Below are 20,090 nucleotides of genomic sequence, written 5' to 3' on the forward strand. Positions count from 1 at the left end.
GTAAAAAAAAACTCTTCTTTTTTTTTTTTTTTTTTTTTTTTTTTTTTTTTCTTTTTCTCTTTCGCTTCGTTTATTCTTTTGAGTATATTATCAATCATCATCTTCCTCTCAATCTGAATCCTCCCCGGAGAAAAAAAGTAGTCAACGGTCAGCGATCTCGGAGGAGTTTCGAATCGGGAAATACAGCTGAGATCGAGTTTGGGGGTTTCTCTTCAAATTAAAAGTCAACGGGTGAATACGCGTCGAGGGCTCTTTCTTTGACTTTTTGGGGCTTCCTCTTGTGTGTGTGTGTGTGGTAGTAGTAACTAGTAAGCTCAAATCGAGGAATCCAGATCCTTAATTTGTGGGGTGGGGGGTGTAAAAAGCTTGGATCTTTCTCTGATGAGCATATTCAAATGAAAGTCGAATTCTAGGGTTCGTTTTTTAATTTAAGAATCTGTAAATGGAACGACGATTGATGATAGCTGGATTCTTTTGGCTGGTTCTGGTTTTCGATTTGGTTCTCAGAACTTCTGGCAACGCCGAAGGTTTGCTTCTTCTTCTTCTCTCATTATTCCATTAAAGGTTCCTTTTTTAATCTCATAAAGTAGGCATTTTTTTTTAATTTACTTGTTGATTGTTTTGCATCCTTGTCTCCTTGACTTTGAGTTATCTTGTTGGTCTTCCTCTTAGTTTGTTCGACATTTACTTCTTTTGGTTAGGTGATGCTCTGAGTGCTCTGAAGAACAGTTTATCCGACCCTAACAAGGTCCTCCAGAGTTGGGACGCTACTCTTGTTACCCCTTGTACTTGGTTTCATGTTACTTGCAATAGTGACAACAGTGTCACACGTGTGTAAGTTCTTCTTTCTTTCTTTTTGTCTCTGCCTAAGAATGGTTCTGCTTTTAGCATCTGTTACTAAGAGTTTTCCTTTTTTTTTTAATCTTTGCTCAGTGATCTTGGGAATGCCAATCTATCTGGCCAGCTTGTAACGCAGCTTGGTCAGCTCCCAAACTTGCAGTACTTGTGAGTCATCTCTTCTTAAAAAGACTATATATTTATGCAAATATAGGAGTTTATTCAATATTGAAGAAAGTGTGATGATACAGGGAGCTTTATAGCAATAACATTACTGGGCCAATCCCAGAGCAGCTTGGGAATTTGACGGAACTTGTGAGCTTGGATCTTTACTTGAACAATTTAAGCGGTCCCATCCCATCATCTCTCGGCCGACTGCAGAAACTCCGTTTCTTGTAAGCACACCGTCCTTAAAAGTTCCATTGTACTAGTTGCTCCACCTTCGTCAGTATCAACTCATGGTCTTTTGCTATTGGTGTGTAGGCGTCTTAATAACAATAGCTTATCTGGAGAAATTCCAAGGTCTTTGACTGCTGTCTTGTCGCTGCAAGTTCTGTAAGTCTCCCAAATTTCTTTGAAATGCTTCTGATTATTTGTTTGGCCAGAAAAATGATATTCATCTTGAAAATGCAGGGATCTCTCAAACACTCGTCTCACTGGAGATATTCCTGTTAATGGCTCCTTTTCACTTTTCACACCCATCAGGTTTTGCTTCTTGCTCTCCTACTCTCAGAATATTTGTGGGTATGTCAGATTGATTGATTAATTATATTTATCTACAGTTTTGCCAACACCAATTTGACTCCCCTTCCCGCTTCTCCGCCTCCTCCCATCTCTCCTACACCGCCATCACCTGCAGGTATTTTTCCTTTTTGTCTATGCCATGTATCTTAATATAGATTAATATATAGCATTGCCAATTTGAGTGAGCAGAAAATTATTAAAATTCAATAGCCAATGATAAGTGATGAAACCTATTTGATACCCTATCCTATTAAAAAGTCTATCTGAGAAGTTAATAGATGGTATACACTCTGTTATTCTACTGTCTATTAATCTAGTCGTTAAAAATGCTGTTAGTTTCGTTATGCTTTACACTTGTTTCCCCAATAAGGTACTTAGCTTATTAAGAAAACATTCAATACCGATCAGTTATGTATTAAGAAAGGAGTTGTTCAAATCATACCTGCAGGGAGTAATAGAATTACTGGAGCAATTGCGGGAGGAGTTGCCGCAGGTGCTGCGCTTCTATTTGCTGTTCCAGCCATTGCACTTGCTTTGTGGCGAAGGAAAAAGCCACAGGACCACTTCTTCGATGTACCAGGTTAGCGGAAACCTCCATTGCCTGTTTTCTCGTTGACACTTTCTCTGGCTGAAACGTTTGTTTTTATTATTTTGCAGCTGAAGAGGACCCAGAGGTTCATTTAGGACAACTCAAGAGGTTTTCATTACGCGAACTACAAGTTGCTTCGGATAACTTTAGCAACAGGAACATATTGGGTAGAGGTGGTTTTGGCAAAGTTTATAAAGGACGGTTAGCTGATGGTACTTTAGTGGCGGTTAAAAGACTGAAAGAAGAGCGCACACAAGGTGGAGAGCTGCAGTTCCAGACCGAGGTTGAGATGATCAGTATGGCTGTTCATAGGAACTTGCTTCGTCTTCGTGGCTTCTGTATGACTCCAACTGAAAGATTGCTTGTTTATCCCTACATGGCTAATGGAAGTGTTGCCTCCTGTTTAAGAGGTAAACTCTCATCTTGTGGTTTATTCCTTAAGTGTTGATCTGTGAGTAATGTTTATATTCTTATCTTCTCCTTAGACCGTCCGGAGTCCCAGGCACCACTTGATTGGCCAAAGAGGCAGCGTATTGCGTTGGGATCGGCAAGGGGGCTTGCGTATTTACATGATCATTGCGACCCTAAGATCATTCATCGAGATGTGAAAGCTGCTAATATATTGTTGGACGAGGACTTTGAAGCCGTGGTCGGTGATTTTGGGCTCGCCAAACTCATGGACTACAAAGACACGCATGTGACAACAGCAGTGCGTGGTACCATTGGTCATATAGCACCTGAGTATCTTTCTACGGGGAAATCATCAGAGAAAACCGATGTGTTTGGTTACGGAGTTATGCTTCTTGAGCTGATTACTGGACAAAGAGCTTTCGATCTTGCTCGCCTGGCGAATGACGATGATGTCATGTTACTAGACTGGGTAAGCTTCACACTTGTATAGTCCATGATGTGCAACCTTCTTTGTGTTAATTTGTTTTGGGTACCATTCAACAGGTGAAAGGTTTGTTGAAAGAGAAGAAGTTGGAAGCGCTAGTAGATGTGGATCTTCAAGGTAATTATATAGACGAGGAAGTGGAGCAGCTGATCCAAGTGGCTCTGCTCTGCACTCAGAGCTCACCAATGGAGAGACCCAAAATGTCTGAAGTTGTGAGAATGCTTGAAGGAGATGGTTTAGCTGAGAGATGGGAAGAGAGGCAAAAGGAGGAAATGTTCAGACAAGATTTCAATTACCAAAACTATAACCAACCGAACACTGCCTGGCTCATAGGAGATTCCACTTCCCACATTGAAAACGATTACCCCTCGGGTCCAAGATAAGATTTGTTGTAACACTAATGCTTGTATCTGTCCTTGCTTTTCTACTTCTTATTCTGTATTTATTAAGGGTTTTAGTTTCTGCTGCTCCATATTATTGGGTTCTTAAGTGAGTACATGCATGAGAAAAATCAGAGTTGGGGTTTGTAAGTTTTATATGAAAAGGGGTTTGAATGTTCTTGATAAAAACTAAAACTCAAAACATGACTTAAAAAGTTAATTCTTGAGGATTGTTTGCAAGTTTATATCATGTTTTAGACATCTTTAGGCATGTTCTATGTTGTCTTTTTATTTATATATACGGATAATGCTCGAGTGAAAAAAAAAAACAAAAATAGAATGTTGTCTTGGATAGAGAGAAAGATCATATCTGTTAAATACATGCATAGACGAAGGTCTGAAACCCACAAACAATAAGTATACAACTACATATTATGATAAGATTACACCAACTATGTTACATGGTAGCACAAGAGATTCATCATGAATCATATGAGAGAGAGTAGAGATATAACCAAAGGTTGGAGCATTAATACAAAAATCATTAATGCATTTTGGCATATATGCTTAGTTAAGACTGCGACAATTTTGACGGACTTCACCTTGAGAACCAGGTTTAACATTAAGATCGCTCATTTTCTGCATGGCTTGTTGGAAATGAAAGAAAAACATAGCTTGGTTAAAGGCATAGCCATTAACAAGATTCCTGGTCATTGGTGAGTTGAATAAGGTTTGGTCTGAGAAGAGGACTCCTGATTTCCTCTGAAGCGCATTGAAGTAAGCATTGTCGAAATCGTTACGCGTGGCATCAAATGGTTGTTCTGTGTTATCACCAGCACTACAAGTTTTAGAGAGAGTTTTTGCAAAAGAGGAGTCCATGGTAGAGTCTGGGGTGGTAAGTCTATCCTTGAAGGACGAGCATCGTGCAACTCCAAGGGTATGTGCTCCTATACATGATTCCACAAATTAAGTTACAACCAAAAAAAAAATTAATTACATATAGACTTCGGATTCTTGATAAACATTTGATATTTGTTTGGATTTCATTCCAAGTGAATGTAGAGTATCTTAATATTAAAATATTTTATAAAATAGTAAAATCTTATATTATAGATTTTTTTTTCCAGCCACCAAAAATATTCTACAACACTAAAAAGTAAAAACACCACAAACCTAGTTTTATACTAAGGTTACCCTTAGAAATTAAATATATAAATTCAACTTTAAACTATTTAAAAAAATAAAATAAAGCATGGTCATGTAAATCAAACAATTAATTGAGTTACAAATATATTAGTTGAAGTTCAAATCCAATCAAATTCAATTCTTATATTTAAAATTTTCTAGATAAGAAAATCTTAAGCTTATAACTATTTCTATGTAAATTCCATTTTTTTACTTGAACTACTAGCTTTCTTTCTTTATGGTGTTGCTCAAAGTGTGTAGTAAGTAAAAACTTACCGGAGAGAGCAACAACATCCCTCACACTGAAGCCACGTTGCCCAAAAGTCTGAATGAGTTGAGAGGCATTGAGAAAAGGTGAAGGAAGATTTCTTGTATCTTCTATCTTTGATCTTTTACCATCAAATCTTCCATTTGCTATTTGATAATATGGACCACCAGCCTAATTAATAAAAAGCCAATCACCAACTCTAATAGTTATAAATATCATTCATTATATAATATACAATCACAAATGATCAGCTTGCTTACCCAAAAGACAGCATCTCTAGCAGCCATGGCTATAATATCAGCGCAAGAAACAACTCCTGGACATGTATTCTCGATTTCTGCTTTTGCATCATCTATGATCTCGTAACCACGTAGACTCAGGTTCGCAGGCGAATCCTTCTCCGCAGTGTTGTCTTTTGTTGAATCCAGCAGAATCGACGCGTCACATCCCTTAATATATAACAAAAACATATAACTTTAGTTTCTTCAAAACTAACATTAGCTAGGGTTCTTCTACGTACGTAGAAACACACAATTAAACTTTACCTCAATGAAGCAGTCGTGGAAGAGCATACGGATAAGACCTGCGGCTAAAGTGGGATCAGCTCGAAGAGCATTGTCAACACTATTCTGCACAATCTGTTCTGCCATAGGACAGCTCATCATGTAGTAACCCATACTTAACCCCCTCACGTTATAAGGAAGCCCAATAATTGCATGCATCAGCATAATCACTCTCAAGAAATTCACACTAACCATCTTATTATTTTTCATCTCTCTAGTGGTGTGTATTTTGTTTTAAGCTATTTTAAAGTATGCTATTAAGTTTACAAGTTAGTGTATATATCGCTTATATATATATAGTATGGACTCGCACTTAGTCACGGCTTCATGATATTGGAGTGGTTGAAACATTGGAACATATAAAACCAAATTAGATAATAATTGTGTATTGGACCATTGGCCCCATGATGGGATATAGTGGTCTATGGTGGCTTCCCGTTTACTCTTATCAAAGTGAATTACTCATCTTATTTTATTCGTAATGGCTGACCTAATTTGCATGTTATTGCATGAAAAAGTGGCACGTTGTTTTGACACATAAACCATTTCTTTCCTTTGCCAAAACTTGAATTCTCTTTGTCCATAAATTGTGTTGGTATTAATAACTTAATACCAAATGTACCTCATGCTTAATATACCTGACCACAAATTTTTATTAAAATACAAAAACTTGTTTTTTATTTTATTTTGAAGATGAATGTGAATTTCACTACAAATCATATGTATATTAACTAAATTATAAAAAAAGTTTAAGCAACGAGTTTTTGATGGAAAGTGAACTAAACTTAAACACGCTGATTCGAGAAGCCTCGGACGGCAAAAGCTAACATGGTGATATGATAAACTCAGACCCAAATTAGCCACATAAAGATTATATTCCATTGGTTTCTATAAGATATGATTCTTATAATCTTATGGGAGTTTTTTGATTAAAAAAAAGGTGGTTACAGCGTGAATTGAACCCAAAAAGCGGTAATTACAGCCGCAACCTCTTTACCACTAGACCAACTCAACGTTGGTAAATTAGGATCTTATGGGAGTTTAACACAATATAAATTAGCATTAGTAGACTTCTCTATAGATTTAACGTTGATCTTGTAGAAATGATCAAGATATAATATAGCTATCTTTTTTTTTTTTTTTTTTTTTGTTAACCAGGTGGAATTCAGGCCCGGAGCCAGCCAACGTCTGTATAATATAGCTATCTTTGATCCAAAAAAAAAAAATATAGCTATCTAGAAGGATCCAATCTAGAACTTACATTTCGTTTTGAAATGTAGAGAATTTGATCACTATCCATCAGTGGTGAATAAGATAATGGTGAGTTGATTAGTGACTATAGTAGTTAATATAGATGCATGTATGATTGAAGAGAACTCAGAGAGTCAGAGATACAAAAGTCAAACAAGACATGTAGCTGGCTTCCATTAGCTCGAGACATCCATAGAAATGGACAAGAGAGTTTGGTATTGTTAATGTAATCGCATGCCAATTTTCACTTTTTAATAACTCAGTGCTTTCTACGCGGATTGTCTAGTGCTACTGCTACATTGTTCCACTTCCTTATCCGGTTAGGACGAAAACAGTTGATTCAAGAAATGTTTTTATCTTTTTTTTTGTTAAATCTGGACATTGTTTTGACGTAATATAAACTTCTATAGAGTGGGTCTACATTGGAGATGAACTTATTTTTGTACAATTTTCCTGATTATTTTTCTGACTTTGGCCATTATGTCCTGTCAACTAGTTAGAATATGTTGGATGACTACCACATTAATGATGATACAAAATTTGGAAAACACTTTAAATTTTGCTTAGTTTTCATATGATGGATGTTCTTAATATTTGTAGTTTAACTGATATAAGATGTTGTACACTTGGAACTTAAATGTTTATTTTACTTCCTTGAATATTTTTGCTGCATGTAAGGTATACAAATGCAATAAAATGAGATATAATACTCTAGTCTAGAGAATACAAGAACATCTGATCTGACTGATATGGTTCCTAACGTCTTTGTGTTTTTGTTTTTATGTTTCGGAGCTATCTTTGGTTGATATAATAAAGTCAGATCTCTATTTCATGAGATTTCTCAATGGGATTGGACAATGCTGAACCTTCCCACAGCTCCGCAAGATCCTTTCTCCGCCATGACACGAAGATCACGGGTCCTAACGTAGATGGTACCTATATATAATCCACACCACAACGGATTAAACAATCATAATCTCATTATACTTCACACTGATCCAGCTCATGAAGATACAAAAAAAAGAAGATTGTACCAGATAAAACAGAGCTGGCTGAGGTGAGTGGGTCAAGACACCTGCAGCTAGAGCCGAGACCAAGCCAATGGCGTACCCAGGAAGTGCATACCATATGTACTTGTGCCCCTTGGAAGATTTCAGATCAAAAAGATTCACCACATCTCTACTTTTCCTATGGTCAAAGCAGAGGATCAAAGCCAAAAGCATGGCAGGAATAGCCTGAAAAACAAAAACAACATTTCATTCAATTAGTGAAACATGGGAAGAAACAATCTTAAACTATAACAACAAGGGTTTTGATCTGTTACCATGTCACCAAGACCAAGCATCATGAACTCTGAGGCACTCACACCAGACACCACACCGCCCAATAGGTTCCTCGGAAACACTATCTTAACAGGCAGTTCCAGTTTCTTCGTAATCAATTCCAGTCCAGGAAGATTCAAACTGTTGGCTACTGTATGAACCGGGTTCGACGCTTGCTGGGTCGCCACGGTCACCATAACATTAGCACCAAAGAATCTCTCAGAGAAGAACACCCAGAAGATGTCATACACAAACAGACACAGTAGCAGCATAGCACATATCTTGATATTAGGAAGACGAACATGGCTGACGAAAGCAATACAGATAGAGATCCCAAGCAGGTTGTTCAACACCCAATGACCAGAGACCAGCCACGCCACTACTGTGACTGCACAAGCCACAAGAAGCAGTCCTTGCGTTCTGGTAAAGGACTTCGAGCAGCAGCGTGAGAGAAAGGGGTCAGAGAGACCAAGCTGTGACTTGATGTACAACGCGTACGGTGATAGCCAGTAGAAGAGAGATGAGACCGAGGCGACGGCTGTGAAGGCGGTGAGGAGCTGAGAAACAGAAGAGAAGAGATAGAACATGAGGAGCAAACTGCAAGAACTCATGACTGGGATCATCAAGGCCTGAGAGGTGTCTAGGGTGATGGATGATACGGAGAAGTCACGGTTTCTCTCCATCTCTTTGGCGTAGTTAAGTGCACGGAAGGCAGATGCGAACGTGACGGTGACAGCTGTGAGAATGAGCGTAGCTGGAGCAGGTTCTAGCAGATACAAAAGAGTCCATAGAGTCTCCATGTGAACCTGCTAAAGATCCAAATCACACAAGAAACAAACAAAAGAAAGCTTCAGTTTTTAAGAGTTTTACATAACATGTCTTTCACAAATTCAGACATCAAGCTCAATTTGGGTTCTATACGATTCAAATTGGTTTTCCAATTTTCTAAGAGGGATGCGCGGGTTTGTTTCTTTGTAAACTACGTGTGGTTTTCCAGTTTTCTAAGAGAGATGTGCGGAGTTTGTTTCTTTGTCTAACTTTTTGGTCTTAAACAGTTTTTTTGGAAGTTGGTTTTGAACATTAGTTGTCTATCATTTCTTTCTGAGAGTATAGTTACATCATTCATCATGCAAATGATCCATTTTAGTATCTAGTGCCTGACTCAAAAATCAATATCTAATGTAACATTAATATGCTTTAAGCTCACAGTTATCATAATAAAGTCAGATGATTAATTGACTATGAAACTATGCATTGTTTATAACTAAAATGTAATACATCACTGTCTTTAATTATAAACAATGAATAATTTCAAAGTTATCTGATTTTTTGCTTATGATAATTGTGCGCTTAAAAGCATATTGTTATAAAAATGAGGTTACATTAGATACAAAAATCAAGCATTAGATACTATAATGGACAATTTGCATGATTAATGTAGTAAGTATAGGCATCAGAAAGATATGATACAACTAATGTAAAAAATCAAATCAACTTCCAAAAAAATGGTTTAAGACCAAAAAATTATACAAAGAAACAAAGGCCTGGCCCTCATAGAAAATTGGAAAATCACACGTAGTTTTCAGACATCAAGCTCAATTTGGATTATAAAGCAAATCACGAATTGGTTTATAGGCAGATAAACAAAAAGATTTGACATTTAGTAAAACCAAGCAATCCATAAAGGAAATAAAGTTCGTATTTTTCAATAATGGGGTTTGTTTTCTCGAACCAAGGAGACAAAAACTAGGTTGGAGACCTTGTAGTAATAATCAAGTAATGTCTCAGTTCAAAAGAGAGTGAGACGCATATTGCAGAAATTAAATCGAGAGGAAAATATCAAAATAGAATGAGAAAGCAGACGATTGTTCTCACCTGAGAAACCTTAAACGCGTTGTTGGATCCCTTAAAAAGGCTTCAATGGAGTGAATTGGGATCTCATCTACGTTTCACATGCGTTGGAGAAGAAGAAACGAAAAGATATTTGGAATTCATTAATAACCTAATTAGCTAACGTATTATTTACACTGTCACAACGTATTATGATTAATTTTGTCCAAAAAACGTATTATGATTAATTAGCTACTATTAGTCCCCAAAACAAAGGTTAGACTATTTTTTTTTATTTTATTTGTCAACAGACTATTATTTAATTTCACTATATTAACCTGTTAACTTTAGGCCGGAACGTTTACCCGAACATGATCCGACCCGAAATGGATCGGTTCGGTTTGGTTTCGGATATAGCCATATTACCCGAGGGATTCTTGCTTCTAATACCCGTGGGTATCGGTTTCGGTTATTACTTGAGATCCGAACAGGTACCCGTTTAAACCAAAACTAGAGTTTGATCCGCACATCCGTGTGGATACGTTTTTGATTTATATAACTTTTTCATTTTGTTTATACATAACAAAATTATTTTAAAACATTATAACTTAGTTTTGTATATTGTGTAACTTTATTAGCAATGTTGGTGGATATTTTTTATTTGATTATTGTTTATATGAAAAATAATTGAAGATTTTATGTACAGTCTGTAACATATATAAACTTTGTATATTTTGTAAAGTGGTAAATGAAAAACATTGCGAAAAAGAAATCTCTACCACTAATTTCAAGTGAAAATTTTCATTTTACTTTGTTTACGACTCAAAGTCTACCTTATAAAATGCATCATTCGTTTTTAATAAGATAGATTAAATGGCTATTAATGCTTTGATTATAGGTCCCCTCACATCTGCTTAACACCACCTTTTTCCCGAGAGTAGTACCAATAAATTAATCTTTTATCCCTATGCCAATATCTGTTACAAAACTTACAATCAAATTCTAAACACAATTTATCCTTAGTTGCCTAATAGACCAACCATTACACATGGTCATAAAGTAACTAACTGGAATCAATTACAGATCAAACAATTCTTAAGAAACATGAAAAGCTCATTCACTATGGTACATAAATCTCAGTACATCACAAAAGCAACCAAACAGGAAAATCACAAGGAGCTTTATAAAGAAAAACTCAAATCTCAAATTCAGAAGATCATAGGAAGTTGTTGGGTGGGTAGTGTCTTAAAAAAGTTTTGTTACAGCTCTGTTTTTCTACACTGTTTAATCTATACTTTTATACTGACTTTATTATCTCACGACCATAGTTATATGGCAAAACTTCTGATGATGATGAGATGATTTCACTCTTCTTCTTTTATACTCCATCATTAATATATCATAACCAAAAATGAATAACAAAACATCTGTGTCAAGTTGTAGAAAGATAAAATATTGTCTAGCTTACTTTTTTTTTTTTTTGTACATTATTTTTAGTCGACAAACCTGTGAGAGTATTATATCAATGCATGTAAGTGATCAGTTTACAGAGATAAGTTTTGTTTTGGAGGTTAGAGAAAAAGTAAAACCTTATAATGCTGTTTATTTTTCGGGTAAAGAATTGTTTCGTTCATTTGGTAGTATTTTATAATAACTATTAAGGCTAGTACAATTTCTAGTTAGTTAAGAAAACTTGTTTGACTCAAAAGATTGATATCTTTATGGTTAGTGTGATTGAAATTAATTAAACTGACATTAAAATAAGTTAAATTAATGGGAATGACATGATTTTAGGAATATTTTGTGGAACAATGACTTTGATTGTTGGTTCCAGTCAGTTACTTTCAAAATAAATAATATTATATTAAATTAATTAACTCAATGACATTCACTTGTAATTATTGAGGAAAATCGTGAGTTAATTCTAATTTGTACTTTAGTTTTAATAGATTAGATAGTTAGATAAAATCCATAATATTAGAAAAAATGTCACCACCTCTATCCGGGTCGTAGAGATGGAGAAGCGACTATGTTACCATTAGAACACTTTAACTTTTATGAATACTATTATGTTGTAAATATATATAGCAATTCAATACTACTTATTTTTATAAAATTTGATATTTTAGAAACTTTAATCGGGTTGGCTACGCTAATGGTCGAGTATTTAAATAAATGTGGACAAGTCTTCCATCTCTTTTTCAAGGAAGACGCCAACTGAGCTTAAAGATGTGATGAAGGGAATCTTGTCTATACACAAAGAAGGAAGAGTGGGCAAGTATTTAGGACTACCAGAACACTTCGGGAGAAGAAAAAGGGATCTCTTCACATCAATAGTCGATAGAATCAAGATAAAAGCCGTCGGATGGTCCAACAAGTTCCTATCAACAGCTGGGAAAATGACTATGCTACGAAGCGCCCTAACGCCCATTCCCTCCCACGCGATGACTTGTTTCAAGCTGCCCAAATCCCTGACGAAGAAAATCCAGTCGGCATTGACAAGATTCTGGTGGGACAGTAGTGACGGAGTTCGTAAAATCGCTTGGGTCTCATGGGATTCCATGGTGAAACCAAAAGGAAAAGGAGGACTTGGATTCCAAGATTTTGAATGTTTTAATGATGCGTTTTTGGCAAAATTGAGATGGAGAGTTTTAAATCAGCCCGAAGGACTCCTTAGCAGAGTGCTGAAAGGCAAATATTGCTGCGATGAGGGCTTTCTCACTGTCCCATGTCGGACTGCCGCATCGCATGGATGGAGAAGTGTGTTGATAGGCAGAGATTTAATCGTAAAGAATGCTGGATGGGCCATTGGAAACGGAGAGTCAGTAAAGGTATGGAGCGACCCATGGCTGAGCTTAACCTCTCAAGAGAGACCGATAGGACCTGTGGCTGAAGCGCTCCAAGATACCAAAGTTGCAGAGCTCATTGACCACAACACAGGAGAATGGGATAGAGAAAAGATCCAACTGATAGCTCCCTTCGTGGAAGAGAAGATACTCCTCATCAAACCAAGCAAGTCTGGGGCTCCGGATAAACTTATATGGCTTCGTACTCTCACTGGGGAGTATACTACAAAATCAGGGTACCAAACGGGACTCAAAGACAATCAAATAATACTGGCACCGCCTACGCTGCCTGCTGATTTTGATTGGCAAAGAGGGGTTTGGAACCTACATACAGCTCCAAAAGTCAAACTATTCCTTTGGAAAGTGATGAACCGAGCTATACCAGTTGGAGAACAACTTCTCCACCGCAACATTGAAGTTGATCCCAAGTGTGTTAGATGCGGCGAGACTGAATCTATCAATCATCTCCTACTCCACTGCAGCTTTGCTAAAAAGGTATGTGAACTAACCCCTTTCAAACACAGCTTTGATTAGAGTGGATTAATAGATTTAGCAAGTGGCTGGCCGGTGCTATGCACGCTGGATACTCTCCCCCCCACTGGACTAGTCCTAGGCCGCTTGGCCCTCTGGATCTTATGGACTCTTTGGAACGCGAAGAACACACTGATTTTTAACAAAAAACAGAGCAACCCAGAAGAAACATTAACTAAAGCGATAACAACTACAAAGGAATGGACCAATGCACAGAGCAAGGCATCTCAATCATCACGAGCCTCCCTCTCCCCCCTGTTGACCATAACGGCGGACACTGCCTCTGTGCAATCGGATGGAGCTTGGAATGGAGCTACACAGACAGTAGGACTTGGTCACCTGATAACCTTCCAGCAAGAACAATGGCCCCAAGCTTCGTCGCAGAAGGCCTAGCACGAAGAGCAGCGATTAACAAATGCAAGGACCTGAGAATCCAGAAGATCCAGTGCGAGTCAGACTCCTCTCAACTCATTAAAGCAATCAACGATGAAAATGCTGTAGCAGAGATTTATGGGATTGTTGGAGACATTATTATTCTATCTATGTCTTTTGTGAGTATCTCCTTTGTTTGAATCCCCCGGAAAAAAAACAAGGTTGCAGACAGTTTAGCTAAGCAAGCCCTTTATGAGTCGTCGTTTGTATTGAACCCAAAAGGGTTTTGAATCTTCTAGTTTAATGAAGTTTGTGTTACAAAACAAAAAAAACCACTAGACCAATTCAATTTATATGTAAATTATTTTATTTGGTAAATATATATATATGATTAACATAATAATCCGAAACTGGTGGTATCCGAACCGAAATCTACCAAGTGTCTAAGTGTGTCTATTGGGTATAGAATTCTTTTATTCGAAAGATCCGGATCCTATATGATCTTACCCGCTGGTTAACTTCCTGATTTCTTTTTTCTTGAAAAATAAATAAATAAGCCCAATTAACGGGCTGTGCCCGGTATTTGTTTGTTATTATTTCGGGTCTGTTTACTGGCTGTAGCCGGTTATCGCCAATCTAAGTGGTTAAAGGGGAACACAACGTCTAACCCTAAATTTTCAAATTTCGAATTTACGCTCGTCTCCTCCTCCTTCTTCTACTACTACAGTTTCCCACCTTCAATTTGAATCTCCAGATTCTCTCCACCTCTCTCTCATTTAGAGTTTCTTCGAGATGGGAGCAGCTCACAGTCAGGAAGATCTAGAGATCTGTACATCAGACGAGGAAGAATACGAAGAGTACGAAGAACGAAGAGACGGCCAAGAAGAATCAGAAGACGAAGACAAGTTCGAGGACTCTAGAGACGATACGTTAGCTCCGTCTCCCTCCTCCGGTGGTCGTCTTCCTAAACCTCCTTCGTCGTCACTCGACGACGTCGACGCGAAGCTCAAATCCCTGAAGCTGAAATACACACTTCCTCCGTCTACTACGGAGAACTCAGCTCGGCTTTTCCGTTACATCAACGGCAACACTCCCAAAGCGAAATGGATCACTGCCGAGAAATCCACCGCTTACTCCTTCGTGAAAACCTCTCAAGTAAACGAGGAAGAAGAAGAAGAAGACGACGATGATAAAAATCAAGATTCGGAGAATGAATGGTGGGTGTTGAAGGTCGGGGGAAAGATCCGCGAGAAGGTATCGGAGGAGATGCAATTGAAGGCGTATAAAGACCAGCGCCGCGTCGATTTCGTCGCTAAAGGCGTCTGGGCGTTGAAATTCGCCACCGCCGAAGGCTTCGCCGATTACGTAAACAGCTACAACAGCTGCTTGTTCGAGAACAATCACGGCGTCGAGTTTAACGAAGCTAGCAAGGCCAAGATCTTCGGGAAAGATTTCATCGGGTGGGCGAATCCGGAAGCTGCTGATGATTCAATGTGGGAAGACGCTGACGATATTTTGCTCAAGAGTCCACAGTCCGCGACTCCGTTGAGAGATGCGCAGGATTTGACTGAAGCCTTTGAGGAAGCTACGAGCGAAGGGATACATAGCTTAGCTCTCGGTGCGTTGGATAATAGCTTCCTCGTGGGGGATTCTGGTATTCAGGTGTTCAAGAACATGAGGCAAGGGATTCAAGGGAAAGGTGTTTGTGTTAACTTCGAGGCTGGTTATGGTAAAGCTCACTCTGCGCCCAGGAAGGCTCTTTTAATGAGAGCTGAGACTAACATGCTGCTCATGAGTCCCATGAGTCAGAACCGAGGGATCCATCAGCTTGATATTGAGACAGGGAAGGTTATATCCGAGTGGAAGTTTGAGAAAGATGGAGTTGATATCTCTATGAGTGATATTACTAACGATGGTAAAGGTGCTCAATTGGACCCGTCTGCGTCGACCTTTCTTGGTTTGGATAACAATAGGCTTTGCAGGTGGGATATGCGTGATAGGTACGGGATGGTTCAGGATCTTGCTGCTGCCAGTGCCCCGGTTTTGAATTGGGCGCAGGGGCATCAGTTTTCTAGAGGGACTAACTTCCAGTGCTTTGCGACCACTGGTGATGGATCTATTGTGGTTGGCTCTCTTGATGGGAAGATTAGGCTTTACTCGAGTAATACTATGAGGCAGGCGAAGACTGCTTTCCCTGGACTTGGTGCGCCTGTGACTCATGTGGATGCTACTTTCGATGGGAAATGGATTGTTGGTACGACTGATACGTATCTGATTGTTATCTGTACCCTTTTCACTGACAAGGCTGGTAAAACCAAGACTGGCTTCGAGGGTCGCATGGGGAATAAGATAGCTGCACCAAGGTTGCTGAAGCTAAGACCTCTTGATGCTCATTTAGCTGGATCTAACAAGAAGTTCCGCAATGCTCAGTTCTCATGGGTAAGCAAAACTCTATTTGCTGCTTATATTGTGCGCCTAAGTGACGGTCTTACTCTAAACTAACTGCATCATTGTTTGCATGTTTTCTTAGTAGAGTGCATATAGTCTTTGAACTCCATGAATTTTCTGGAAGACAAACATATTGATTTTTCTTTTTGTTGGATTGCTTCCTTTTGATGCCATTCCACTAGCTGAGTTGGTGACTTTATGCAGGTGTTTCCATTTATATTGACTACTGGAGAAGTTTATTTCTTAGTTGAAGTACAGTTCTCATAACGTGACCTTTGCCTGTGCAATAAAAGCTGTATTGTCTTGTTCAGTTTGTCTCACAGTTTTTAAAATTACAGGTTATAGAGTTCCTTATTTGTCTGCTATTACCTTTTGGTAATCAATCTTAAGTGTTTCTTTGTTGGTGAATTTGGATATGTACAGGTCACGGAGGATGGGAAACAAGAGCGTCATGTGGTGGCAACCGTTGGCAAATTCAGTGTGATATGGAACTTTCAGCAAGTGAAGAACGGATCTCATGAATGCTACCATGAACAGGAAGGCCTGAAGAAATGCTATTGCTACAAGATAGTCCTTCGGAATGAATCTATTGTTGACAGTCGCTTCATGAATGACAACTTTGCAATCTCTGGTTCACCTGAAGCGCCTCTGGTCATTGCAACTCCCATGAAAGTCAGCTCTTTCAGCTTATCCAGCAAGCGATGATGAAACAAGCAAGTGATGGACCGTAAGTCTATATAATTCGAATCCTAGTATTGTTTGTAACCATGTGAAACACAAGACCTTAACTACTTTGGTGTGACATTGAGTTTTTAGTTGGTTATGTTATGGGTTTCCTGTTTTCATTTGAAAGAAGCTAGAAGGTTAGCATGAAGAAAGCTTATCCAGTTCCTTCAACTTAACATGACTGGTAATTAGTGCTTAACTCTTCTTCTATAATATAAACTTTTACATTTAATAGAATATACATAATCAACTTGTTCATATCAAACTCACTTATTTGACTTCTTCTTCATCATGAACATTAAAAATCTTGGGAAGAGTTTCTTCTTTTTCTTTCCAGGAATTGCTTGTGGAGTTGTGTTTGTTTCAGTTCCATTAGACTCTGCTTCTTTCTCCTTAGACTCTTCTTCTTTCTCCTTAGACTCTTCTCCATGACTTTTCACTGTGTTCACTTCATCGTCATCATTCTTTCTCTTTACATCATGTTCTTCCCTCCATTTTCTCAGTTCTTGTTCTACACTTAACTTCCCTTCTTTAGCCTTCTCAGCCTTCTCAATAGCTTCTGCTAACGCTTTCTTTCTCGAATCCATCTCTCTGTTCACTTCCTCCAACTTCTCCAAGTTCCTCTTCTCTGTTTCTTTAGCTTCCTCAATCTCAGAAACCGCTGCTGCAACCTTTGCGTTGGCTACCTCTTCAGCCTCATGAGCACGTTTGCTGAGCTCATAGTACTCATCTAGCGTCAGCGTCACACTCCTCGGAGAATCAACACTGTTTTCCTTGAAAGCAGACTCGCTCTCTTGCAAGGCCTTGATGGTGGCTAACGCCAATCTCTCCGAAGCTTTAGAAGCTTCGATTTCTTTCTGAGCTGCGACTAATCTGCTCTCCACTGTGCTTGCTCCAGCCTTAGCCTTCTCTGCTTCTTCTTGAGACTTTCTCAGCTCCTCGCGAGCGAGTTCAGCTAATGACTTCGCTTCATCAGCCTCTTGAGCTGCTTGGTGGAGCTGCTTTGGCAGCTCCATCGTCTCCTCTCTAGCTTCTTTTACCTTGGACGCAACGAGAGCTATCTCGACCCTGGTTATGTCTATCTCAGCATCTAGAGACTCTACCGCTATCGACGCCATCCCTTCTCTTTTCTTAATCGAGTCAAGCGCTGATCTCTCTTTCTCAAGCTCCATTCTCAAGGAAGATGATGCAACCTTCAAACATTTCACTTCGGAACTCGCTTTCTCGATGTTCACATTGACTTCTTCTAACTCCTTCTTTGCAGAAGCAACAGCTGTTTGCACATCTGCGTGAGACTTCTCCTTGGATGATTCGTTATAATCTTCAAGTTCTTTCTTCAAATCAAGAAGCAGCGCTGAAGCAAAGTCAAGTTTCGCTTTCAGCTCTTTCGTTGAAACTATATGGTGCTTTAGCTTCTGAAGCTCTTCCTCCGCTTGCTTTAGCTCCTTCTCCCACTTGTGAGTCTCCTGATCACGCGACACGACCGCTCCAATCTTATGCTCTTCAGCTTCCAAATGAGAAGAGTGCGCACACTCCAAAGACTCCTTTGAAGCTATCAGCTCTATAGTGAGCTCTTCAACTTTCCTCTCAACTTCTTTAGAAGCCTTAACTGCTTCTTCTGCTTCCTTCACAGCCACCTCTTTCTCTTCTACCAAAGCATCATACTCACTTTCCAGAGCTTGCAACTCTTCCTTGACGGATTCTAGTTCCGAGATTGCAGATGTGTGTCTGGCTTGAGCCACTTCGAGCTGTGCTTTGGTTGCAACGCTGGCTTCGCCAGCTATTCCTTGTTCCATCTCCTCAACTCTCATCTTTGCAAGGTCTGAGTCTTGCTTTGCTTGTTTCTCTTCTGTCTCCGCCTTGTCGAGATTAAGCTTCAACTCTTCAATGAGTCTCTTTGTGTTCTCTAACTCCTCAACGGCTAGAAACTTTGACATCTCAACGGTTTCTGAATTTTTCTTGTACTCAGGGATCTGCTCTTCCAGCTTTTCAAGTTCTTGTTCCACAAACTTGCGTCTCTGCATAAAAGATAGTGAGCACAAGTCTTGGTTAAATAAAAATGCAAAGATACAGGCAAGGAGCATTACCTCTAGTACTTCCATTCTATGTGCTTTCCAATCTGTGATTCCTCCAAATTTTGAGACAGCTTCTTTAACAGATTCAAAAGGAGATGCTGTGTCAATGGAGTGTCTGTAAGAGTTGGGTGTTCCATTGCTCAAAGGTGATGATGATACTCCAAATCTTGGAGACAAGAGTGCTCTTGGAGATCCAAGGCTTCTTAGGGAAGAAAGAGATCTTGAAGGCACTCTTGGTGCACCCACTGCTCCATTCTTAATCTTCACTCTAGGCAGAACAATCTCAGAAACAAAATCTTGTGCTTCTTCTGCTTGACTGCTTGATAAACCGGAGGGCAAAAAAGTGTCATCCATATAAATTTTCTCATTTTCAGTTGAATATTCATTTGATTCAGATTGTTGTTCATTTGCGTGAGGCTGCTGCAACTCAGGCTCTGTGATTCCAACGTCGCCGCTATCATTTGATGTTTCTTCTGGAGGAGGAGGAGATACTGCTTCTGGTAATTTCAAATCTTCCATTGGAGGAAGCTTACAAAGGCAAACGTTAAAAGAAAGAAATCAACAAAAAGAAACTTGCAAGAGAAAAAAGAATGAAGAAAGTAGAGGAGAGAAATGAAATCAATGATGTTTCCGGTTAATAAGTTTTTTTTTATTAGACAAGTAACAAGAGGTAGACAATTCAAAAGTCTATAATTAGAAAAGAGATAATCCTGGAAACAAATGGTTGATGAACCTCTCTTTCCCTCAATAATATTCGCTTTCTTCTGATTCCTATTTTTAATTATGTATTCATTCCAGAATTGTAATGTGATGTTTTAATAACATACTTACCGGATATAGACATTTGTCCCTAACTAACCTTAACCATATAGCTCTGTTGTATCTCTCTGTCGCATACAACCTGACTGTGGTCACAACTCACTGTTAGAACCAGGAGACAAAATTTTGGTCGACACAACAAAAAAAGATGATGTCATGTCCATAGATAGCTTTTCATTCATAAACTTTTTACCGGTGCTCAGTAAACCCATCATCATCATCTTGTTCTTCATCTTTTCCACTTTCCACCTGTTTCTCTTTCCTTGTGAGGCAGTGAGCCTTGTTTGTTCGTAGAATTCAAGTCTTTGCGAGTCCCACTCCTCTTTTAGTTTCTCAACTCTCTCTCTCTCTCCCATCAACTCTTTCTCTTCTGATACCTGCTTTATATCAATCTATATCCACTATTTCT

General features: G+C 38.8%; 5 protein-coding genes across 6 annotated transcripts; 2 read left to right on the forward strand and 3 right to left on the reverse strand.

Annotated features, from left to right (window-relative positions):
• The first annotated feature begins 40 nt into the window (after positions 1-40).
• On the forward strand, positions 41-3,628 carry LOC106310721 (BRASSINOSTEROID INSENSITIVE 1-associated receptor kinase 1-like). The gene is made up of 11 exons (XM_013747945.1): positions 41-527; positions 702-834; positions 934-1,005; positions 1,089-1,232; positions 1,321-1,392; positions 1,471-1,542; positions 1,620-1,696; positions 2,030-2,161; positions 2,239-2,580; positions 2,656-3,050; positions 3,125-3,628. Exons 1-11 carry the CDS (start codon positions 443-445, stop codon positions 3,446-3,448), a joined length of 1,848 nt encoding a protein of 615 aa, XP_013603399.1. The 5' UTR covers positions 41-442; the 3' UTR covers positions 3,449-3,628.
• A 171-nt stretch (positions 3,629-3,799) lies between these two features.
• On the reverse strand, positions 3,800-5,756 carry LOC106323355 (peroxidase 47-like). Its single transcript, XM_013761499.1, has 4 exons — positions 5,444-5,756; positions 5,159-5,347; positions 4,907-5,069; positions 3,800-4,392 (listed from the first exon to the last, which is right to left on the reverse strand). The coding sequence occupies exons 1-4, from the start codon at positions 5,669-5,671 to the stop codon at positions 4,013-4,015; spliced, it is 960 nt and encodes a 319-aa protein (XP_013616953.1). The 5' UTR covers positions 5,672-5,756; the 3' UTR covers positions 3,800-4,012.
• Positions 5,757-7,344: 1,588 nt separating this feature from the next.
• LOC106323342 (signal peptide peptidase-like 1) lies at positions 7,345-10,014 on the reverse strand. Of its 2 annotated transcripts, none has more exons than XM_013761491.1 (4): positions 9,910-10,014; positions 8,037-8,840; positions 7,747-7,947; positions 7,345-7,648 (listed from the first exon to the last, which is right to left on the reverse strand). In XM_013761491.1, exons 2-4 carry the CDS (start codon positions 8,832-8,834, stop codon positions 7,529-7,531), a joined length of 1,119 nt encoding a protein of 372 aa, XP_013616945.1. In that variant the 5' UTR covers positions 8,835-8,840; positions 9,910-10,014; the 3' UTR covers positions 7,345-7,528. The 2 variants fall into 2 exon arrangements, with proteins under 2 accessions (XP_013616945.1, XP_013616939.1); XM_013761485.1 differs by having other exon boundaries at positions 8,037-8,843.
• A 4,308-nt stretch (positions 10,015-14,322) lies between these two features.
• On the forward strand, positions 14,323-16,831 carry LOC106326229 (protein CYPRO4). Its single transcript, XM_013764256.1, has 2 exons — positions 14,323-16,052; positions 16,485-16,831. Exons 1-2 carry the CDS (start codon positions 14,406-14,408, stop codon positions 16,764-16,766), a joined length of 1,929 nt encoding a protein of 642 aa, XP_013619710.1. The 5' UTR covers positions 14,323-14,405; the 3' UTR covers positions 16,767-16,831.
• Positions 16,832-17,053: 222 nt separating this feature from the next.
• LOC106298343 (protein WEAK CHLOROPLAST MOVEMENT UNDER BLUE LIGHT-like 1) lies at positions 17,054-19,456 on the reverse strand. Its single transcript, XM_013734452.1, has 2 exons — positions 18,875-19,456; positions 17,054-18,805 (listed from the first exon to the last, which is right to left on the reverse strand). The coding sequence occupies exons 1-2, from the start codon at positions 19,379-19,381 to the stop codon at positions 17,054-17,056; spliced, it is 2,259 nt and encodes a 752-aa protein (XP_013589906.1). The 5' UTR covers positions 19,382-19,456.
• Between the last annotated feature and the right edge of the window lie 634 nt (positions 19,457-20,090).

The sequence above is a fragment of the Brassica oleracea genome, chromosome C1 (genome assembly GCF_000695525.1).
Source record: "Brassica oleracea var. oleracea cultivar TO1000 chromosome C1, BOL, whole genome shotgun sequence".
NCBI lineage: Eukaryota > Viridiplantae > Streptophyta > Magnoliopsida > Brassicales > Brassicaceae > Brassica > Brassica oleracea.

What these genes read in the sequence shown, in the direction of transcription:
- LOC106323342 (XM_013761491.1), bottom strand. Translation starts at nt 8,834, where the DNA reads ATGGAGACTCTATGGACTCTTTTGTATCTGCTAGAACCTGCTCCAGCT. An exon ending in TGCTTGGTCTTGGTGACATG is followed by an intron (nt 7,948 to 8,036) that starts GTAACAGATCAA and finishes TTTGTTTTTCAG; the next exon opens with GCTATTCCTGCCATGCTTTT. An exon ending in AGCCAGCTCTGTTTTATCTG is followed by an intron (nt 7,649 to 7,746) that starts GTACAATCTTCT and finishes GATTATATATAG; the next exon opens with GTACCATCTACGTTAGGACC.
- LOC106310721 (XM_013747945.1), top strand. Translation starts at nt 443, where the DNA reads ATGGAACGACGATTGATGATAGCTGGATTCTTTTGGCTGGTTCTGGTT. An exon ending in GACAACAGTGTCACACGTGT is followed by an intron (nt 835 to 933) that starts GTAAGTTCTTCT and finishes ATCTTTGCTCAG; the next exon opens with TGATCTTGGGAATGCCAATC. An exon ending in CTCCCAAACTTGCAGTACTT is followed by an intron (nt 1,006 to 1,088) that starts GTGAGTCATCTC and finishes GTGATGATACAG; the next exon opens with GGAGCTTTATAGCAATAACA.
- LOC106298343 (XM_013734452.1), bottom strand. Translation starts at nt 19,381, where the DNA reads ATGGAAGATTTGAAATTACCAGAAGCAGTATCTCCTCCTCCTCCAGAA. An exon ending in ATAGAATGGAAGTACTAGAG is followed by an intron (nt 18,806 to 18,874) that starts GTAATGCTCCTT and finishes TCTTTTATGCAG; the next exon opens with AGACGCAAGTTTGTGGAACA.
- LOC106326229 (XM_013764256.1), top strand. Translation starts at nt 14,406, where the DNA reads ATGGGAGCAGCTCACAGTCAGGAAGATCTAGAGATCTGTACATCAGAC. An exon ending in GCAATGCTCAGTTCTCATGG is followed by an intron (nt 16,053 to 16,484) that starts GTAAGCAAAACT and finishes GGATATGTACAG; the next exon opens with GTCACGGAGGATGGGAAACA.
- LOC106323355 (XM_013761499.1), bottom strand. Translation starts at nt 5,671, where the DNA reads ATGAAAAATAATAAGATGGTTAGTGTGAATTTCTTGAGAGTGATTATG. An exon ending in CTAGAGATGCTGTCTTTTGG is followed by an intron (nt 5,070 to 5,158) that starts GTAAGCAAGCTG and finishes TTTATTAATTAG; the next exon opens with GCTGGTGGTCCATATTATCA. An exon ending in GGATGTTGTTGCTCTCTCCG is followed by an intron (nt 4,393 to 4,906) that starts GTAAGTTTTTAC and finishes AATCATGTATAG; the next exon opens with GAGCACATACCCTTGGAGTT.